Raw genomic sequence first — 17,075 nt, 5'->3', positions numbered from 1 at the left:
GCAGGCCTGTGCAGGGGAGAGCTATAAAAATGTGGCTGGGAAGGTTAGGCTCTAGTTGAGATAACCTTGAAATCTAGGTTGAAAAAGACAAGAGTGATGGGGCATCAACAAAGGCTTGATCAGGCATGAACGTTCAAACTGCCAGTGTATATATGATAGCTGAAGAATCATAAAGGAACCAGCAGCACGTATTGTCTGTCTAAAGCAGTAGTCGCCAACCGGTGGTCTGCTGACCACTGGCGGTCCATGAGGTCCCAAAGGTTGGCGACTGCTGGTCTAAAGCAAATGGTGAGATATACCTGAACTAGGAGAACAAGAAGACTCAGGAAGAGAGGGTTCAAAACACACAGGTGTTATGAGGTATTACCATAACTACCCATTTTTACTCTAGCTACACACACTATCTATCCAGGTGTTAGCACTGGAAATAAGATTTATCCTTTGCATGGGTAAGCATCTTAACACAATGCCATGCAAACAGGGAGAACTGAAATTATTAAATGAGTAAATGGTAGAATCTAGAATCCTAACTATCAGAAAAAGGAAATAATTAAATAATTTTGAGACTGGGCAACTGAGATGCACTGCCCACTTCATTAGACATGAAAATCATAAGAGAGAAAAAAATTTTTGTTGGAGGAGTGTGTTACATAGGAAGAAAACAATAATATTCAAACTATTGATGAGACTTCTTGAAACCAATGGCCAAAGGTGAGGATGGTTTAATAGTTGAAAATACAGAAAGTGAAGGCATGAGTACTGAGAAAAAGAAATTTAATGCATTAGTTAGTGACCTTAAAGGGGGAAAAATGAGTGGTAGTGAAGATGGAAACAATAGGAGAAAAAGTGATGAGTAGGTAGAGAAAATGACAAAGGCTACTGTTTTCTTAAGCAAAGTGACAGGTGAAGAGTCATTTTGAAAAAGTGAAGAGGGACAAGAGACTTTTGTGGAAATGTAGACAATCTCTGCAAAGGAAGTAAAAGAATGAGAGAAGAAATAGGACTGTGCCCAACATTAGTCCCCAGTGACCAGAATATTGCCTTATATATTAGATTTTTATAAATGTGTCGAATGGAGATTACATAAAATTCAAGAAAAGTTCAGATTTTAAAATTAGAAACAGTGACAGAGCTTCCTCTACTTAGTATAACTTACATATACCAACACTAAATTTAAAAAAAGGCTAACACTGTTTAAGACAGCATAAAATTGAATCTAAATTCAACCACAGCTAAAACATCAAATATGTCACTACATTTTAGATCTATGTAGACATGATACAAGTGAAAGCTGCAATAATGAAAAAGAAAATGTGGTAGAAGTTGCTGACACATCGAGGGGTAAAGAGAAGAAACCAATCAGATGGTTGATTCTTTTTAAAAATATATATATCTTTATTGATTTCAGAGAGGAAGGGAGAAACGTCAATGATGAAAAATCATCGACTGGCTGCCTTCTGCATGCCCCTTATTGGGGAATGAGCCTGTAACCTGGGCATGTATCCTGACTGGGAATAGAAGAATCGTGACCCCGATTCACAGGTCAATGCTCAACCACTGAGCCACTACAACTGGGCCACTGATTGATTCTTGTATGTGCCGAGCAGGGGATGAAACCCATGTATTGGGATGATGCTCTAACCAACGTCGACGAGCTACCCAGCCAGAGCACAAACCTATTTTAAGTCCAATGATGACAGACTATCTATTGAAAATTTACATTTTGCTATTTATATCTCAAAGCATATCTAACTAGCAAAATGTGACTTTATACTTATTATTAAGTATATAGAATTAGCTAAGTACTAATTAACACATGTGATGATGTGGACTAAAAACCAATTCCTCAGAGAGTTAAAGCATTTGAAATACTTACAGTACACTCTTGCATCTCTTGCTCCTTGGTTGCTAGTCGCATTACAAGGATGTTTTCCCTTCGTGCGGACTCTTGTTGTTGTTGCTTTAGTTTTTCTTCCGACTCCCTTAAGCCAGTTACATCATTAGCTGATGATTTAAAAAAAATTTTTTTTCAAAACATGAAATACAATTTCAAAACCAAACGGAACTAATGAAATGAAAGTTCTGATTGTCTTTGTCAGGATAATAAAAACCAGGGTGAAAAATTCACCAAGTCTTTAGTTCCTCTCTTTACTTTTAGAACAAGGAAGTTTGTTCCCAAGCACAGTGCTCTTTTAGGAGATAATGGTACTATAGTGGTCCAAAGCCACCTAATATTAGATGGAATTACGTTGTTACAGTCTAATCTGCTTCAACTTCACACAGGAAACTTTTGTATTTGCTTATATTATACAGTATTCAGAGTCCTGGTTAGGACTGATTTTAACCTATTCAATATAATAAACATGTCTATAACTGTACAATTATTACATCAAGTTTTCATAATGTTCATAACATCTATGGATTATAATATAGTTTTAATAACTGAAATTTCAGGGTACTAAGCTTTCTGGGCTTGGAAAACAATATTGGTTTTTATTTATTTTTAATATGTTTTTATTGATTTTTGAGAGAGAGGAAGGGAGAGGGAGAGAGAGAAACATCAATGATGAGAAAGCAGCATTGATTGGCTGCCTCCTACAAGCCTCCTACTGGGGATCAAGCCTGAAACCCGGGTATGTGCCCAGACAGTGATATCTTGGTTCATGGGTTGACACTCAACCACTGAGCCACACCGGTTGGGCATAATATTGGTTCTTATACTCACAAATAATGTTACTCTCAATGAAAAGTGACAGACTAAAAAGGTTTGATATTATAAACTTTGTTGGTATTTTTAGATTTTGAAAAATCTGTAAAAAATATAGCCATATCCTATTTTTATGATTTAAGTTACAATTTAAATAAATGTATTACTAGTTTTTTGTGCATACCTAGACTAATAACTCATGCTTTAATTCAAATTCCTCTGTGGAAGGTGTTAGGGACAGATCTAGGAAAGTGTAAAGTAGTTGTGAGTTTCCCTATCCATATTCTCTCAGAATTTTGTACATAATTCTGCTAAAATAGTCATGCTATTATATTATTGCATGTCAGTCTTTCCCAATGACTGGGAACTCCCCAAGAAGAGAGATCATGTGTCATTCACCTATTTCCTAGCACCCAATATAGTGCCCATAGTTCTTTAATGTTTGAATAAAAATTACATTTGCTTAGCAAAACCAATTATTCTGAATGTCTATAACAATCTAAAAAGAGATATTTGCATGGTCTTTAGGAAGCTACAACTCAAACTTACAGTTCAGATCTGTGTACTTGCCCTCCAAAGCTTGCACATATGCTTCATACTGTTTCCATCTAGTACAAAAATAAATTCGTTATTAGTTGTTGAATTGAAATTGCTTTATTAAGAAACTAAAAAAAGTCACATCTGTAAACTTATAAATTTAACACCAAGAATTCCACTGCATGATTTTTAAGGTCTCTTCCATTTTGAGATAATTATAAATCTAGTTTAACCAATAATAAATGAGTAACTTCATTATTCCTTCTCAACTTAATGGAACTATGTAAAAGGAAACACAGAGAGAAGTGTTTTCTCCTGAGAACTTACCAAGTGTGTGTCTCTGGGTCAGATCACACACCATATTAAGACTTTGTATCACTTATGTTCAGCTCAATGCCTGAATAATGGAAGCTGAGTAAAAAACCTACAACGACTTTCAGATTTGCTTTCCACCACAAACAAAAGGGATCTGATATAATAAAAGTCTAATATGCTAAGGATGCTCAACCATTCAATGATGTGCACTGACCACCAGGGGGCAGATGCTCTGACCAGTAGGTTAGCTTGCTGCTGGGGACCGGCTGATTGGGACTGAGCAGGACTGCGCAAGATAGGCCAGAAACGCCCTGGAACCCTTCCGTGTCCCTCCCCGGCACCAACTGCACCAGTGGGGTCCCTTGGCCTGGCCTGAGCCCTGTTGTGATCCGGGACCCCTCGGGGGATGTCAGAGACCTGGTTTCGGCCCGATCCCACAGGCCAGGCCGAGGGATCCCACTGGAGCACGAATTCGTGCACTGGGCCTCTAGTATAAAATATGCCTAATTATAAGAGGCTGCAGGTTATCTTGGCTCTTTTGTGAAAATACCATGTGACTCTCTCAAAAATAATATTTATTTTACTTGTAAAAACAAAAGAGGGAGAGAAAACACTACTTTTCCAGTCTATTTGTAAAGCTGTATCAACTTGCATAAATGCTATATACTGTCAGAGTATAAGAAGGCCTTTCTTCCTCATTATATCCCCCTACCCACAAAACATAGGCTTATATTAGCTGCTCTTGCAATGATTGCACATAAACAACAAAGCTTTTCCCAGTCATATGTTTAAGCAACTGCTAATGCAAGCGTAACCTGCCCTGAATGTCGCTGTCTTGCTTACTGAAGAGCTATGTTTTCAAGTCACTCTTTAGTTGCAGCTAATCAAAATTTAATTTTAGAAAATATTTTTATAATTTTAAAAACTTTGACAGGTCAGCTATAAGATTTACTATTACAACACAATGACCAAAAAATACCAAGCTAATCTACCTTCCATATAAAGACTACTGTTCAGCCAAGAGCGTGTTATTTTTATGGCCAAGACAACCTAGGGTACAAATCAAGTGTATTCAATATTTGGGGATCAATAAAGGTCTCTTGTGGAGGCAATATAAGAACTATTTGTTTTAGAAGAATAGAAAAATATAAAAAAGTCAACAAAAACATCCTTATCAAGAAGCCAAAAAGTACAGACTAGTTAAATAAGTAACAGTTGATTTAAAATCACCAAGAGAATTAATGAGGGAAAAACTCATGAGAATTCCCTAAAGAAAGAACTTAATCTGACCTCAAGAATATCCCCCCCCGACACACACACTCAATTAAATCAAGAAAAAGACTGCACATACTAACCAGAGGAATTATCTAAGAAAGGATAAAAGGCAAGGACTGTCTCATATCAGGGGTACAAAGAGAACAACAGGTGAGTGGCAGTATATCATAAGCAAGTGCCTACTGCAGCAGGGAAGGACAAGAGTGTTTTAGAATACGAAGGATTCAAAATTTACGTGGAGGAAAATAAAGGGTATGCAATGGAAAAAGTGTCCTATGCATGAAATTATGCAAAGGAAGATAAAGAGAAGTCCACAAAAGAGTAAGTAGAACGAGTGGGAAACTATCAGACTCTAGGAAACAATAGAAGGAGTAACCTGTGTCTATCTTACAAAACACCTTTTCTCTCTACTCTAGCTGATTAAATTTATTTAGTCCTTCAAGTAAAAATTCTGTCAAATTTCTAGAGAAAGTTCAATGACCCTAAAAAATATTCTTTTATTTTTACCTAAAAATGTCATGTGAAAACTTATCAACCATAGTAATAAAATGCAGAAAGAATATATTTAAGTTACAAAACACAAAACATGCGATTCTTTTTCTGATTTCTTGCATTTAAAAGAATGAATACCATAATGCTGCATTTCTCAATCTATTTTTGCAAGACAATTATAAGATAACCCCAGAAAATCAGAGCTGGAAGTAACTGTTAAAAGTAATTTAATCCAACTCCTTTAACTCCAAGATGAGAAAATGAAGGATATAGAGTTAAGTGAGCCGACTAAGGTTCCTTAGAAGAAAGAGTAACTTGACTTCATTAGTAAATAATGTATTTCTTCCATAACTGAAAACATATCCTTTAGGACTATAACTTTTTCGCATATTAAACAGGAAAGGAATAACTACATTAACCTAATTTTTGCAAGGAAAAAATTCAGTTTACCTATTAGTCTAGAAGTTACCCAAACTAGTGCTTTAGATCTTTAAAGTGTTATGCTTTCCTCAATGATTATATAATAAAGAAACAGGCCGTAAAAAACACATTTCAAAAGTACATTAAATGATTTGAATATGTATGCACATTAAAAATAAAATACCTAACAGACAAAAACTTTATAGTATAGAATTACAATATAATGCTCTATAAAAATATTTTTATATTTTGAAAAATAAAAGAACATTTTACCTTAAAATTAACTCATCTCGTGCCATAACTTTGAAGTCTGTCTCACTCAGTCGAACCTATAAAAAGAATTGAAATATGAACTGGGTGCTTTTCCTAAACATTTTAAATGTACATACCACTGTTGCTTACACTTTTCATATTTTATGAAGATAGGATAATGTCTAATGCCTCAAGCGCTGGTTTCTAATAGGAATCCCTTTATCACTAAGACAGTAGTTCTCAACCTTCTGGCCCTTTAAATACAGTTCCTCATGTTGTGAACCAACCATAAAATTATTTTCGTTGCTACTTCATAACTGTAATGTTGCTACTGTGATGAATCGTAATGTAAATATCTGATATGCAGGATGGTCTTAGGCGACCCCTGTGAAAGGGTCGTTCGACCACCAAAGGGGTCGCGACCCACAGGTTGAGAACTGCTGCACTAAGACATTCAAAGCCCTTCCAAAAGGAGCACTATACTGAGACATATGAAACATCTCTAAGCCTGAGACTTAGAAATGGTTCAGTATCCTATATAATAAAAGGCTAATATGCCAATTGTCCCCTCGACTGGAAGTTCGACCAGGGGGCAGGGCTGCCCGCCAACCACCCAGGTGGGCCTGACCAGCCAACCTCCTGTGTCCCCTCCACCTGGCCGGCCCTCTCTGATTGGCCCCAATCGGGGCAGCTAGCAGGACCCCACCAGTGCACAAATTCGTGCACCAGGTCTCTAGTATACTATACTTAAAAAACACACACATAACTCTTATTGTAAAGTAGTTTTAAAAAAGTAAACCATTTATCTTTAAAACGAGAGGCTCGGTGCACAAAATTCATGCATGGATAGGGTCCCTAGGCCTGGCCAGCAATCAGGGCCTTCCAGCTGCCAGCCAGGGCCTTCCTTTGTTCCGCGCTGCCCCCTGGTGGTCAGCGCACATCATAGCGTGCTATTGAACTCCCGGTCTCCCAGTTGAATTCCCTAGGTGACACTTTGCATATTAACCTTTTATGTATATAGATGCGCATCATTATTAGGGACATGCAAATTAAAACCCCAATGAGCTATCATTAGACACCTATTAAAATGGCTAAATAAAAGATTGTGGTAACAACTCCAAATGGTAGGTAAAGATGCAGAATACGATTGCTGGTGAGGATGTAAAATGGTATGGCTGCTCTGAAAAACAGTTTTGTGGTTCCTTTTAAAACTAAAAATAGCCCAAACCGGTTTGGCTCAGTGGATAGAGCGTCGGCCTGCGGACTGAAGGGTCCCAGGTTCGATTCCGGTCAAGGGCATGTACCTGGGTTGCGGGCACATCCCCAGTAGGAGATGTGCAGGAGGCGGCTGATCGATGTTTCTCTCTCATCGATGTTTCTGACTATCTCTCTCCCTTCCTCTCTGTAAAAAATCAATAAAATATATATTAAAAAAAATAAATCAACCAATAAAATATATTTTAAAAAAATAAATAAAACTAAAAATAGATGTGCTAGACAACCCAGCATTTGAACTCTTAAGCACATATCCCAAAGAAATGAAAATGTATTTTCACACAGAAACTTGTACATGAATGTACAGCTTTATTTGCAAAAGCCAAAACGTGGAAACTACCCATACTTCAACAGGTGAATAATTAAATTATGATACATCCACACCATGTGATACTAAAAAGAAACAGACATGAGCAATTTGGATAAGCCTCAAGGAAAATTATACTGGGGGGAAAAAATCTCAAAAGGATACATATACTGCATGATTTCATTTATACACATTTCTAAAAGTAGTAATTATAGAAAACTGCTTAATGTTTGCCAGGTGTTGGGGATTGAGAAGGAGGGAATGGATATGGCTATCAAGAAATGACACAAGGGAAGCCTGAGGTGATGAGTTAGTTAGCTAATCTGGTTGTAGTGTTGGTAATACTAAGTTATGTGAGATAAAACTACATAGACACACATACGCACTCTCTGCATATATAACCTGTGAAATCTGAATAAGCTCTGTGGATTGTATCAATAAGCTCTGTGTTGCTGAAACCGGTTTGGCTCAGTGGATAGAGCATCGGCCTGCGGACTAAAGGGTCCCGGGTTCGATTCCGGTCAGGGGCATGTACCTGGGTTGCGGGCACATCCCCAGTGGGGGGTGTGCAGGAGGCGCTGATCGATGTTTCTCTCTCATCGATGTTTCTGACTCTCTCTCTCCCTTCCTCTCTGTAAAAAATCAATAAAATATATTAAAAAAAAAAAAAAAAAAAGCTCTGTGTTGAGTTCCTGGTTTTGATGTTATGCAAGATGTCAACCTTGAAGGAGGCTGGAGGAAGAGTGTATAGAACATCTCAGCACATTTCTTTGCAACATTTTGTGAATCAATAATTATTTCAAAACCAGAGGCCCAGTGCACGAAATTCATGCACAGGTAGGGTCCCTAGGCCTGGCCAGCAATCAGGGCCCATCAGAGCCTTCTGGCTGGGGCCAGGGTCTTCCTCCATTCTGCACCGCCCCCTGGTGGTCAGTGCACATCATAGTGAGTTATCAAACTCCCAGTTGAACTCCCAAGGAGACACTTTACATATTAGCCTTTTATATATACATATAGATAAAGTTTTAAAAAATGGGGATAATAGTCTAGCTCAGTGGTCGGCAAACTGCGGCCCCTTGAGTGTGGCTCTTCCACAAAATACCACGTGCGGATGTGCACGTACAGTGTGATTGAAACTTCGTGGCCACTCAAGGGGCCAAAGAGCCACATGTGGCTCGTGAGCTGCAGTTTGCCAACTACTGGTCTAGCTAGCTGAAATTACTTCGTAAATTGAGGAATATTGTTTTCTCTATACCAAATGATTATAAATGTGAGGTACCTCTTCTACTCTAGTATAAAATTATGGCTATAGTCCTAGCCAATTTGGCTCAGAGGATAGAGCATCAGACTATGGACTGAAGGGGCCCCGGTTCGATTCTCAGTCAGGGCACATGCCAAGGTGCAGGCTCAATCCCCAGTAGGGGGCATGCAGGAGGCAACTAATCAGTGAGTCTCTGACATCACTGATGTTTCTTTCTCTCTCTCCCTTCCTCTCTGAAATCAATAAAAATATATTTTAAAAAAATTATGGCTATACTATAGTTTCCTTTCTAACATACACTTATATCCTGCTTTCCCAAATTGAATTATAAATTCCTCTTAGAAATGTTACTTTTTTTAATAAAACAAAGTACGATTTAATGCTCTGGCACATATCTGACTTTGTGCTCTATACCAAGGCAAGCTAACAACTAGAATATAAAGTCCCATCTCCACTATTTCTTTTTCCTCCTTTCAACTCCATCATTACAGATGGACACTGGTTAACAAAATCATACGGGTTTCAGGTGCACATTGTCACACATCATCTGTACACTGTACTGTGTTCACCAAGCCAAGTCAAGTCTCCTTCCATCACCATTTATCACCCCATATACCCTACACCTTCCCCACCAATCACTATACTATTGTCTGTATCCATGAGTTTTTTCCCCCTCAATCCTTCCACCTGCCCATACCACCCCTTCAACAGCTGTCAGCCTCCTCTGAGTCTGTCTTTATTTTGCTTAATTCATTCTGTTGATTAGATTCCACAAGAATGCAATCATCCGATACTTGTCTTTCTCTGAAAGGCCTATTTCACTTAGCATAATGCTCTCCAGGTCCATCCATGCTGTCACAAAAGGTAAGATTTCCTTCTTTTTTTAATGCCTAGTAGTATTCCACTGTGTAAATGTACCACGGCTTTTTTATCCACTCATCTATGGACACTTGGGCTGCTTCCAAATCTTGGCTATTGTAAATAATGCTGCAATGAACATAGGGGTGCATATAGTCTTTCAATTAGTGTTTCGGGTTTCTTCAGATAAATTCCCAGAGGAAGAATCTCTGGGTCATAAGGCAGTTCCATCTTTAATTTTTTAGGTAACTCCATACTGCTTCTCACAGTAGCTGCACCAATTTGCATATCCACCAACAGTGCATGAGAGTTCCCTTTTCTCCACATCCTAGCCAAGACTTGCTGCTTGTGATTTATTGATGATAGCCATTCTGACAGGTGTGAAGTGATATCTCATTGTGGTTTTAATTTGCATCTCTCTGATTAGTAACATTGAGCATCTTTTCATTTTTCTACTGACCATCTGAATGTCTTATTTAAAGACACGTCTATTCAGGTTTTCTGCTCATTTAAAAAAATTTTTTTTGTATTGAGTTTTATAAGTTCTTTATAAATTTTGGATATTAACCCCTTATCAGATGTATTGGTGAATATGTTTTCCCATTTAGTGGGTTGTTTTCTCACTTTGCTGATGGTTTCCATTGCTGTGTAAAATCTTTTTAGTTTGATGTAGTCCCATTTGTTTATTTTTTTCCTTTTGTCTCCCTTGCCTGAGGAGATATATCAGAAAAAATATTGCTACGAGAAATGTCCGAAATTTTATTATTACTTCTTTGTAACTGTGTGCGTGTGTGCGTGTGTGCGTGTGTGTGTGTGTATAAAATATTGACTATACTGAACTAATAAGAATACAGAACAGGGGGATAATGAGACCAGAGGAAAAGGTAGAACCTAAGAACTAAACAGTTATAACCTTTTTTTGAAACATATAAAAGTAAATTTACATTACAATCAAAGGAATTTAAATTAGGAAAAAAGAAGTTAACTTATAGTACATTATATACCCATGATGCTATTATTATCATAGGCAAAGGAGTGAACATTAAACAAACACTCGAGATAGTGTGTGTGTGTGTGTGTGTGTGTGTGTGTGTGTGTGTGAATAAAATGCTTAAAAACTGCTGGAAAAACACACCTTTTTGGGAAGAGGTTCCTCGTTGGTCATCTTGAATCCTAGAAAAAGGGATAGAGAGAGGAGGTTCAATTGATTTTTTTTCCATTGAAAGTAGGAACAAAAAATACTGGCCTTTTCAAACCAATTTATTAGTGAACTCAATTATGACCAAATCATTAAGGGTTCTTTTGAATTTAAATAAATCTTTTGTTTTAGATTTACAGAACAGTTGCAAAAATATTACAGGGTTCCTGAAATTGCCACACTCAGTCTCTCAAGTTAACATCTTACATTAGCATTACTATTACATTATATTGCAACTATTAGGTTATTTTAAAAAATTTTTATAAAAAAGTTGTTCTTTTTGATGTTGCCATAAAGGATTGAGAGATAATTTTTCAATGCATTCTTACAACTGCCCTGTGAAAGACAAATCTTGCAGAAGTGACAACTTTGTGCTGAAGTCAGATATTGACCTCAGGCAGTATCCCAGGCATCTTGCTGAATTGATATAGAAGAGTAGGACCAGTTGCCAAGCCTTTTCTTTTACAGCATTATGGTTAAGGTAGAAGCTATCATTGCCATAATTCACTACTGTACAATGCTTACATATAATATATACACCTTAATAAAAATATTCCTACACTAATCACGTCACAATAATTTGTATCTCAAAATGTTTCTTCATATAAATTTATACAAAATTCACTTACTCTTGTTGCAAAAGATAAATTGAAGAACTATTCTCATTAGCTTTATATGCTTACTGAAAATACTTCTGGTTATGTCCCAATATTCAAATTTAACAAGGAGGCAAGCTAATTTAAACTTATTGCTAGGTATCATTTATAATAGTACTAGAGTCCCGGTGCATGACATTCATGCACTGGGTGATGGTGAGGGGAGAGGAGGAGGATGAATGTCCCTCAGCCCAGCCTGCACCCTCTCACAGTCCAGGACCCCTCTGGGGATGTCCGCTTGCCACAAAAGTGGGAGAGGCTCCCGCCACTCGCCAGCTGTGAGGCTGGCTTCTGGCCGAGCAGCCCTCCCCCTGTGGGAACGCATTGACCACCAGGGGGCAGCTCCTGCGTTGAGCATCTGCCCCCTGGTAGTCAATGTGCATCATAGCGACGAGTGGCTCCACTGTTCAGTTGATTTGCATATTAGTCTTTTATTATAAAGGACAGTAATGCATGTCCCTTATAAACTTTCCCTATAGCTTATTTTACCCGCCCATACCCCAAGTTATTAAAAATTTAACTAAATAGAAATAAGGCATGGTAATGTACAGCATGGTAAATATGTGAGAATGGTATTCTATTTTTCATATCACATACAATCCCAACTCTATTAAGTCAAATACTCTAAACCAGCGGTTCTCAACCTGTGGGTCGTGACCCCTTTGGTGGCTGAACGACCCTTTCACAGGGGTCGCCTAAGACCATCCTGCATATCAGATATTTACATTAGGATTCATAACAGTAGCAACATGACAGTTATGAATAGCAACTAAAATAATTTTATGGTTGGGTCACAACATGAGGAACTGTATTTAAAGGGCCAGAAGGTTGAGAACCACTGCCTAAACCCTGACTTTCAGATTAGGTACATTGTGAAGGAATTGGGACATGTTAGAAATAATCGTAAATTGATCACATCATAAATTACTGGCTTAATTCTTCCCTCTTTAATAAGCTTATCACTGGATGTCGCTAGCAAAAAGCTGAGTATATCACCCTCTCCAAGTTCATCTCCACAGAGGCCTATTTCTATTTTAGCTTTAACGTGCATTCACTTCCCTAGGCTGTTTACCTTTCAGAACCCAGAAAGTTTGGCATTTACTTGCAATTGCCCATTTGTCCAGAACTAAATATAATAGGTAAATATCAATAATCTATTGAATAAAAAAAAAAAAACCTATAAGACAAGTATAGCCATTTGAAGTTTTAGCCATATTTAACTAGTATATAAATGTGTACCAATGTATGTCACTATTCTAGGTAAATCTTTCTAAAGGCTTTTCATCTTACTCAAAACAGTACATGCCAATTCCTTGCCCTTTTATTGAGGGTTATTTTTCTTCATTGCTCTTAGCATGATCTGATATTTTATATAATTACTAGAGGCCCAGTGCACGAATTCATGCACCAGTGGAGTCCCTCGGCCTGGCCTGCGGGATTGGGCCAAAACTGGCTCTCTGAAATCCCTGAGGGGTTCTGGATTGCGAGAGGGCACAGGCCAGGCCAAGGGACCCCACTGCTGCACGATCAGGGCAAAGGGAGTACCCCAGGAGGGCTTCAGGGCATGTCTGGCCCATCTCACTCAGTCCCAACTGGCCGGGCCCCAGCAGCAAACTAACCTACCAGTTGGAGCATCTTCCCCCTAGTGGTCAGTGCACATCATAGTGACTGGTCGACCGGTTGACTGTCTGCACCCTGGTGGTCAGTGCATGTCATAGTGAGCGGTTGAGCGACATCAGCATATTACACTTTGATTGGCTGAAAGGCCGACCAGTTGACCAGACACTTAGCCTATTAGGCTTTTATTATATAGGATGTTTCTCCCAGTTATGAAATAAGCTCCATGAGAAAACTTCCATTCACTGCTGATGTCTCAGTACATGGTAAGCACTCAAACATATGCTAAACAAGTGAATTTGCTTGTTACTATTAAATCATAAAAGGTGAGCTACATACTTGCATGCATATAAGCATAACCAATGGACACAGTAAGGGGATGAGGGCATGTGCTAGGGGGTGGGAGCGGCCAGGGAGAGGTCTATGGGGGGGGGGGGGGAATGAGACAAATATAATACTTTCAACAAAAAAGAATTTAAATTAAAAAGTGAGCTAAATAAACAAATCTAGTTTTCCCCCCAAATCAACCAAGCTGACAATCCTGTAAAATTTTGAGTATATATGTGGAACTTAATATTAACAGGTATTGTGATAGAGCTCTATTAGTGACAGTTTGAAAACAGCTAAAGTTACCACAGTGGATAGGGAGTCTACCTGTTACTTAGTTACTGGGCACCAGAGCCACTCAAAATAAAATCTTAGTTATAAAACTTAAGTATTATGGATGCTATTTAATATAGATTAAACATTAAATTCCAGTTATAAATGAGTATAAGTTTCTACAACCTGACACTTTGCCCAGGTTTATTTGTTCATTATTTTCTTAATACATAGTTACTCAGCTTTTTATTCTAGTAAAATAAAGTTAAGCCGAAACCGGTTTGGCTCAGTGGATAGAGCGTCGGCCAGCGGACTGAAAGGTCCCAGGTTCGATTCCGGTCAAGGGCATGTACCTGGGTTGCGGGCACATCCCCAGTGGGGAGTGTGCAGGAGGCAGCTGATCGATGTTTCTCTCTCATCGATGTTTCTAACTCTCTCTCTCTCCTTCCCTCTCTGTAAAAACTCAATAAAATATATTTTAAAAAAATAAAGTTAATTGCAAACTTAACTAGCAATAAATATGCTAAAGTTTTTTTTTTTAAGGACATTTACATGATGGAGAAGTTCTACTAGCCCTACTTTTCCAGAACAGGGTGACAAATTTCGAAGAAAAAAAAAGGCAGCATAACCTGAGCCTCAGTTTCCCCATTTAAAAATGATTACCACCACGAAGGCCCAAAATTATTGCGCTATTTTTAAAGATAAACATTAGACTTTAGCATGGAGACTGGCACAAAATAAGCATTTAATTACTAGTTTACTCCTCATTAAAAAAAAAAACCACAAAGACCCTCAATCACTATTTTTCAAAAAGCCCAAGGGAGAATCGGCAGGTTGACAATAACAATATTTGTTTCTAAGCCTCACTGTAGAATTTTTGGTGATCTCCAATTTTAAGAATTATAAACAGCGAGTTATTTTAATTTCTAACATTGGCTTACATCATCTTATAAAAAGTTTGATGCTGGGTAGATTTTAAAAACAAACTGCTTAGAGGATATTTATATATATATATATTTAAATATATTTTCATTGATATCAGAGATAAAGGGAGAGAAAAAGATAGAAACATCAATGATGAGAATCACTGATTGGCTGCCTCTTACATGCCCTCTACTGGAGATCCAGCCCTCAATCCAGGCATGTGCCCTGACCTGGAAATCGAACCATGACCACCTGGTTCATAGATCAACGCTCAACCACTGTCCCACACCGGCCAGGTTGTATTTTCTTTACGTACAAAAATAAATTTCAAAATTTGTAATATAAGTCAAGGATAAATAAAGGCCTGGTATAAATCTTTGCATTTCACATGTCGATTATCAGTCACAGGTCATTCCACATATTATGGGATATGTAAGCTGGGAATTCAAAGCATCTTTAACTGATGACAAGTCAATCTTTCCTTGAGAGTCCATGATATTGCACAATAGTTAAATGGGCAGTTTGGCAAAAGGCAAATTAAAACAAGTTTAAAATTTAAAAGCATCAACATCCAACTAATTAATCAAAATAGAACCTGGTTTTGACTTTCACATTGCACAAATGTGCTAAGGAATTTATTATTTCCCAATACAATTTTTTTGGGCACAACTGACAGCACACAATAACCATCTAAAGTCAATTCCAGAGTCATAAAGACAATGGACATTCCAGGTTCTTAGTACAATCAATCTATTCTTGTACCGGAAAAATCGAATGACCGAAATATCATTTGGAGTTGAACCTTGAAGGAAAAAAGTGAATATATGTTCAGTGCTATGAGCCATTCATTTAATAATTTTAACTTTTCAAAGTTAGTCCCCATTTTCCAGATGATGAAATGACAAAAGTTAGTAACTATTGAAGATGGGTAATTCTCCCCTCTCTCATCCTAAATAGTGATCAAGCAGCTTATAGCTAGAAAATGCAGAAAAGCAAAATAAGTAAAATTCAAAATTGGCCAATTTGGTTACCTTTTAGTACATTTAAGAAAACTAGTTAAACATGATTTTAAAATTATGTAACGGTTTCAGTTACTCATGTGGATAATTAAAAAAAGATAATACAGCTCAAGTTTAGAATGTCAGAACCACCAACCACTCTTGATGTCTTAATATTGAACAACAGATGATGATCTAGATTAGAGGCTCAGTTTGAGTTGGCTGGGTGGCTAGCATCCCAAATCCCAGTACTTCCCTGACTCTTAGCATTATGATCCTAAGTTATGCAACTCTGCTCTCTGTAAACGGAGAGGCAAGCACCAGCCAACACAACTTCAGTAAGAAAGCATGTGCCTAGCTGAAACTCACAGCTAAACACAACGAATGAATAATACAACATGGTACGAGCCTAGGCGCTGGAACAGAAAGGGTATTAGTGAGGAATCAGAAGGCCACCCATCCTGACTCTTGTACCCTCTCAGCCCTGTGATCCTGAGCAGGTCACTTAACTCTCTGGGCTACAGGCTCCAAAACAGCAAAAAGGGGACACCAACTTTCACTGCCTCACGAAGTGCTGCACACCTCAATGCTTTAGGTGCCATACCCCCCCCAAAAAGGGGGGGCAGAATCTTTCCAATAAAACACTCACACTAACGTAAAAGATAGTTTTAATGTGTATTTGGGAGAGAACGTTTATTTATAACATTGAACTCTAGCCTGATGCACCACTTTCATAACCAATATACTATTACGGGCATATTAAAAAGTTTTTCTCTGATAAGTCTAGTAATAAAAAATTATGTAAAGGCAAAAAAAAAAAAGTGGGAGATAATCTAAAACTACCGAAGTCATGTTTTGCTACATGACCTACCAACATACACTTTTTTCAAGAGCAACACACCATACAATGAATGACCAAGACTGCTACTAAGTATACGGCGTGGAGGACGGGCTTACAGCGGGGAGCCCGGCAGGTGTTCCTTCTTGGTACTGTTCTCCGCACCAACCACTGTAGCCCCGCTGTGTCCACCCGGCGCTTTCCGGGGGCCCGGACGGTAACGCGCGCGGACACGTGGGCAGCTACTCCCACTCCCACGTCCACGTGCACCTCGGGGCTCCCCGCGATGCCATCACTAACCCCTCGGGGTGGGGAACGACGAGTGCCATTCAGGGCCGTAGGGTGCGCAGGGAATATCATTCCACCCTGGGGAAGAGGCTTTTTTTTTTTTAGCTTTTTTTTTTTTTTTTTTTACCATATAAACACGGTTACTGAGGGTTTTTAACAGGGTCCTTTGGGAGCAAACACCCAATTAAGCGTCACCAAAACAAGAACCTGGACTCGCGCTCCCCGCTGGCAAGACCGGACTCGGGGACACCCCACGA

The 17,075-nt window shown here is 38.4% G+C and overlaps 1 protein-coding gene across 1 annotated transcript in view; it reads right to left on the bottom strand.

Annotated features, from left to right (window-relative positions):
• The window catches only part of WTAP (Wilms tumor 1 associated protein), a 19,915-nt gene extending 9,043 nt beyond the window's left edge, over window positions 1-10,872 (bottom strand). Inside the window, exons 1-4 of the mRNA XM_006757692.2 lie at window positions 10,835-10,872; window positions 6,020-6,075; window positions 3,257-3,315; window positions 1,877-2,004 (exon numbers count right to left, since the gene is read on the bottom strand). Coding sequence (XP_006757755.1) covers window positions 1,877-2,004; window positions 3,257-3,315; window positions 6,020-6,075; window positions 10,835-10,864 — 273 coding nt within the window. The 5' untranslated portion in view covers window positions 10,865-10,872. The remainder of the gene's footprint in view (window positions 1-1,876; window positions 2,005-3,256; window positions 3,316-6,019; window positions 6,076-10,834) is intronic.
• Window positions 10,873-17,075: the final 6,203 nt, after the last annotated feature.

This window comes from Myotis davidii, unplaced genomic scaffold (genome assembly GCF_000327345.1).
Source record: "Myotis davidii unplaced genomic scaffold, ASM32734v1 scaffold1494, whole genome shotgun sequence".
Lineage (NCBI taxonomy): Eukaryota > Metazoa > Chordata > Mammalia > Chiroptera > Vespertilionidae > Myotis > Myotis davidii.
This window is presented reverse-complemented; position numbering and strand designations above follow the sequence as displayed.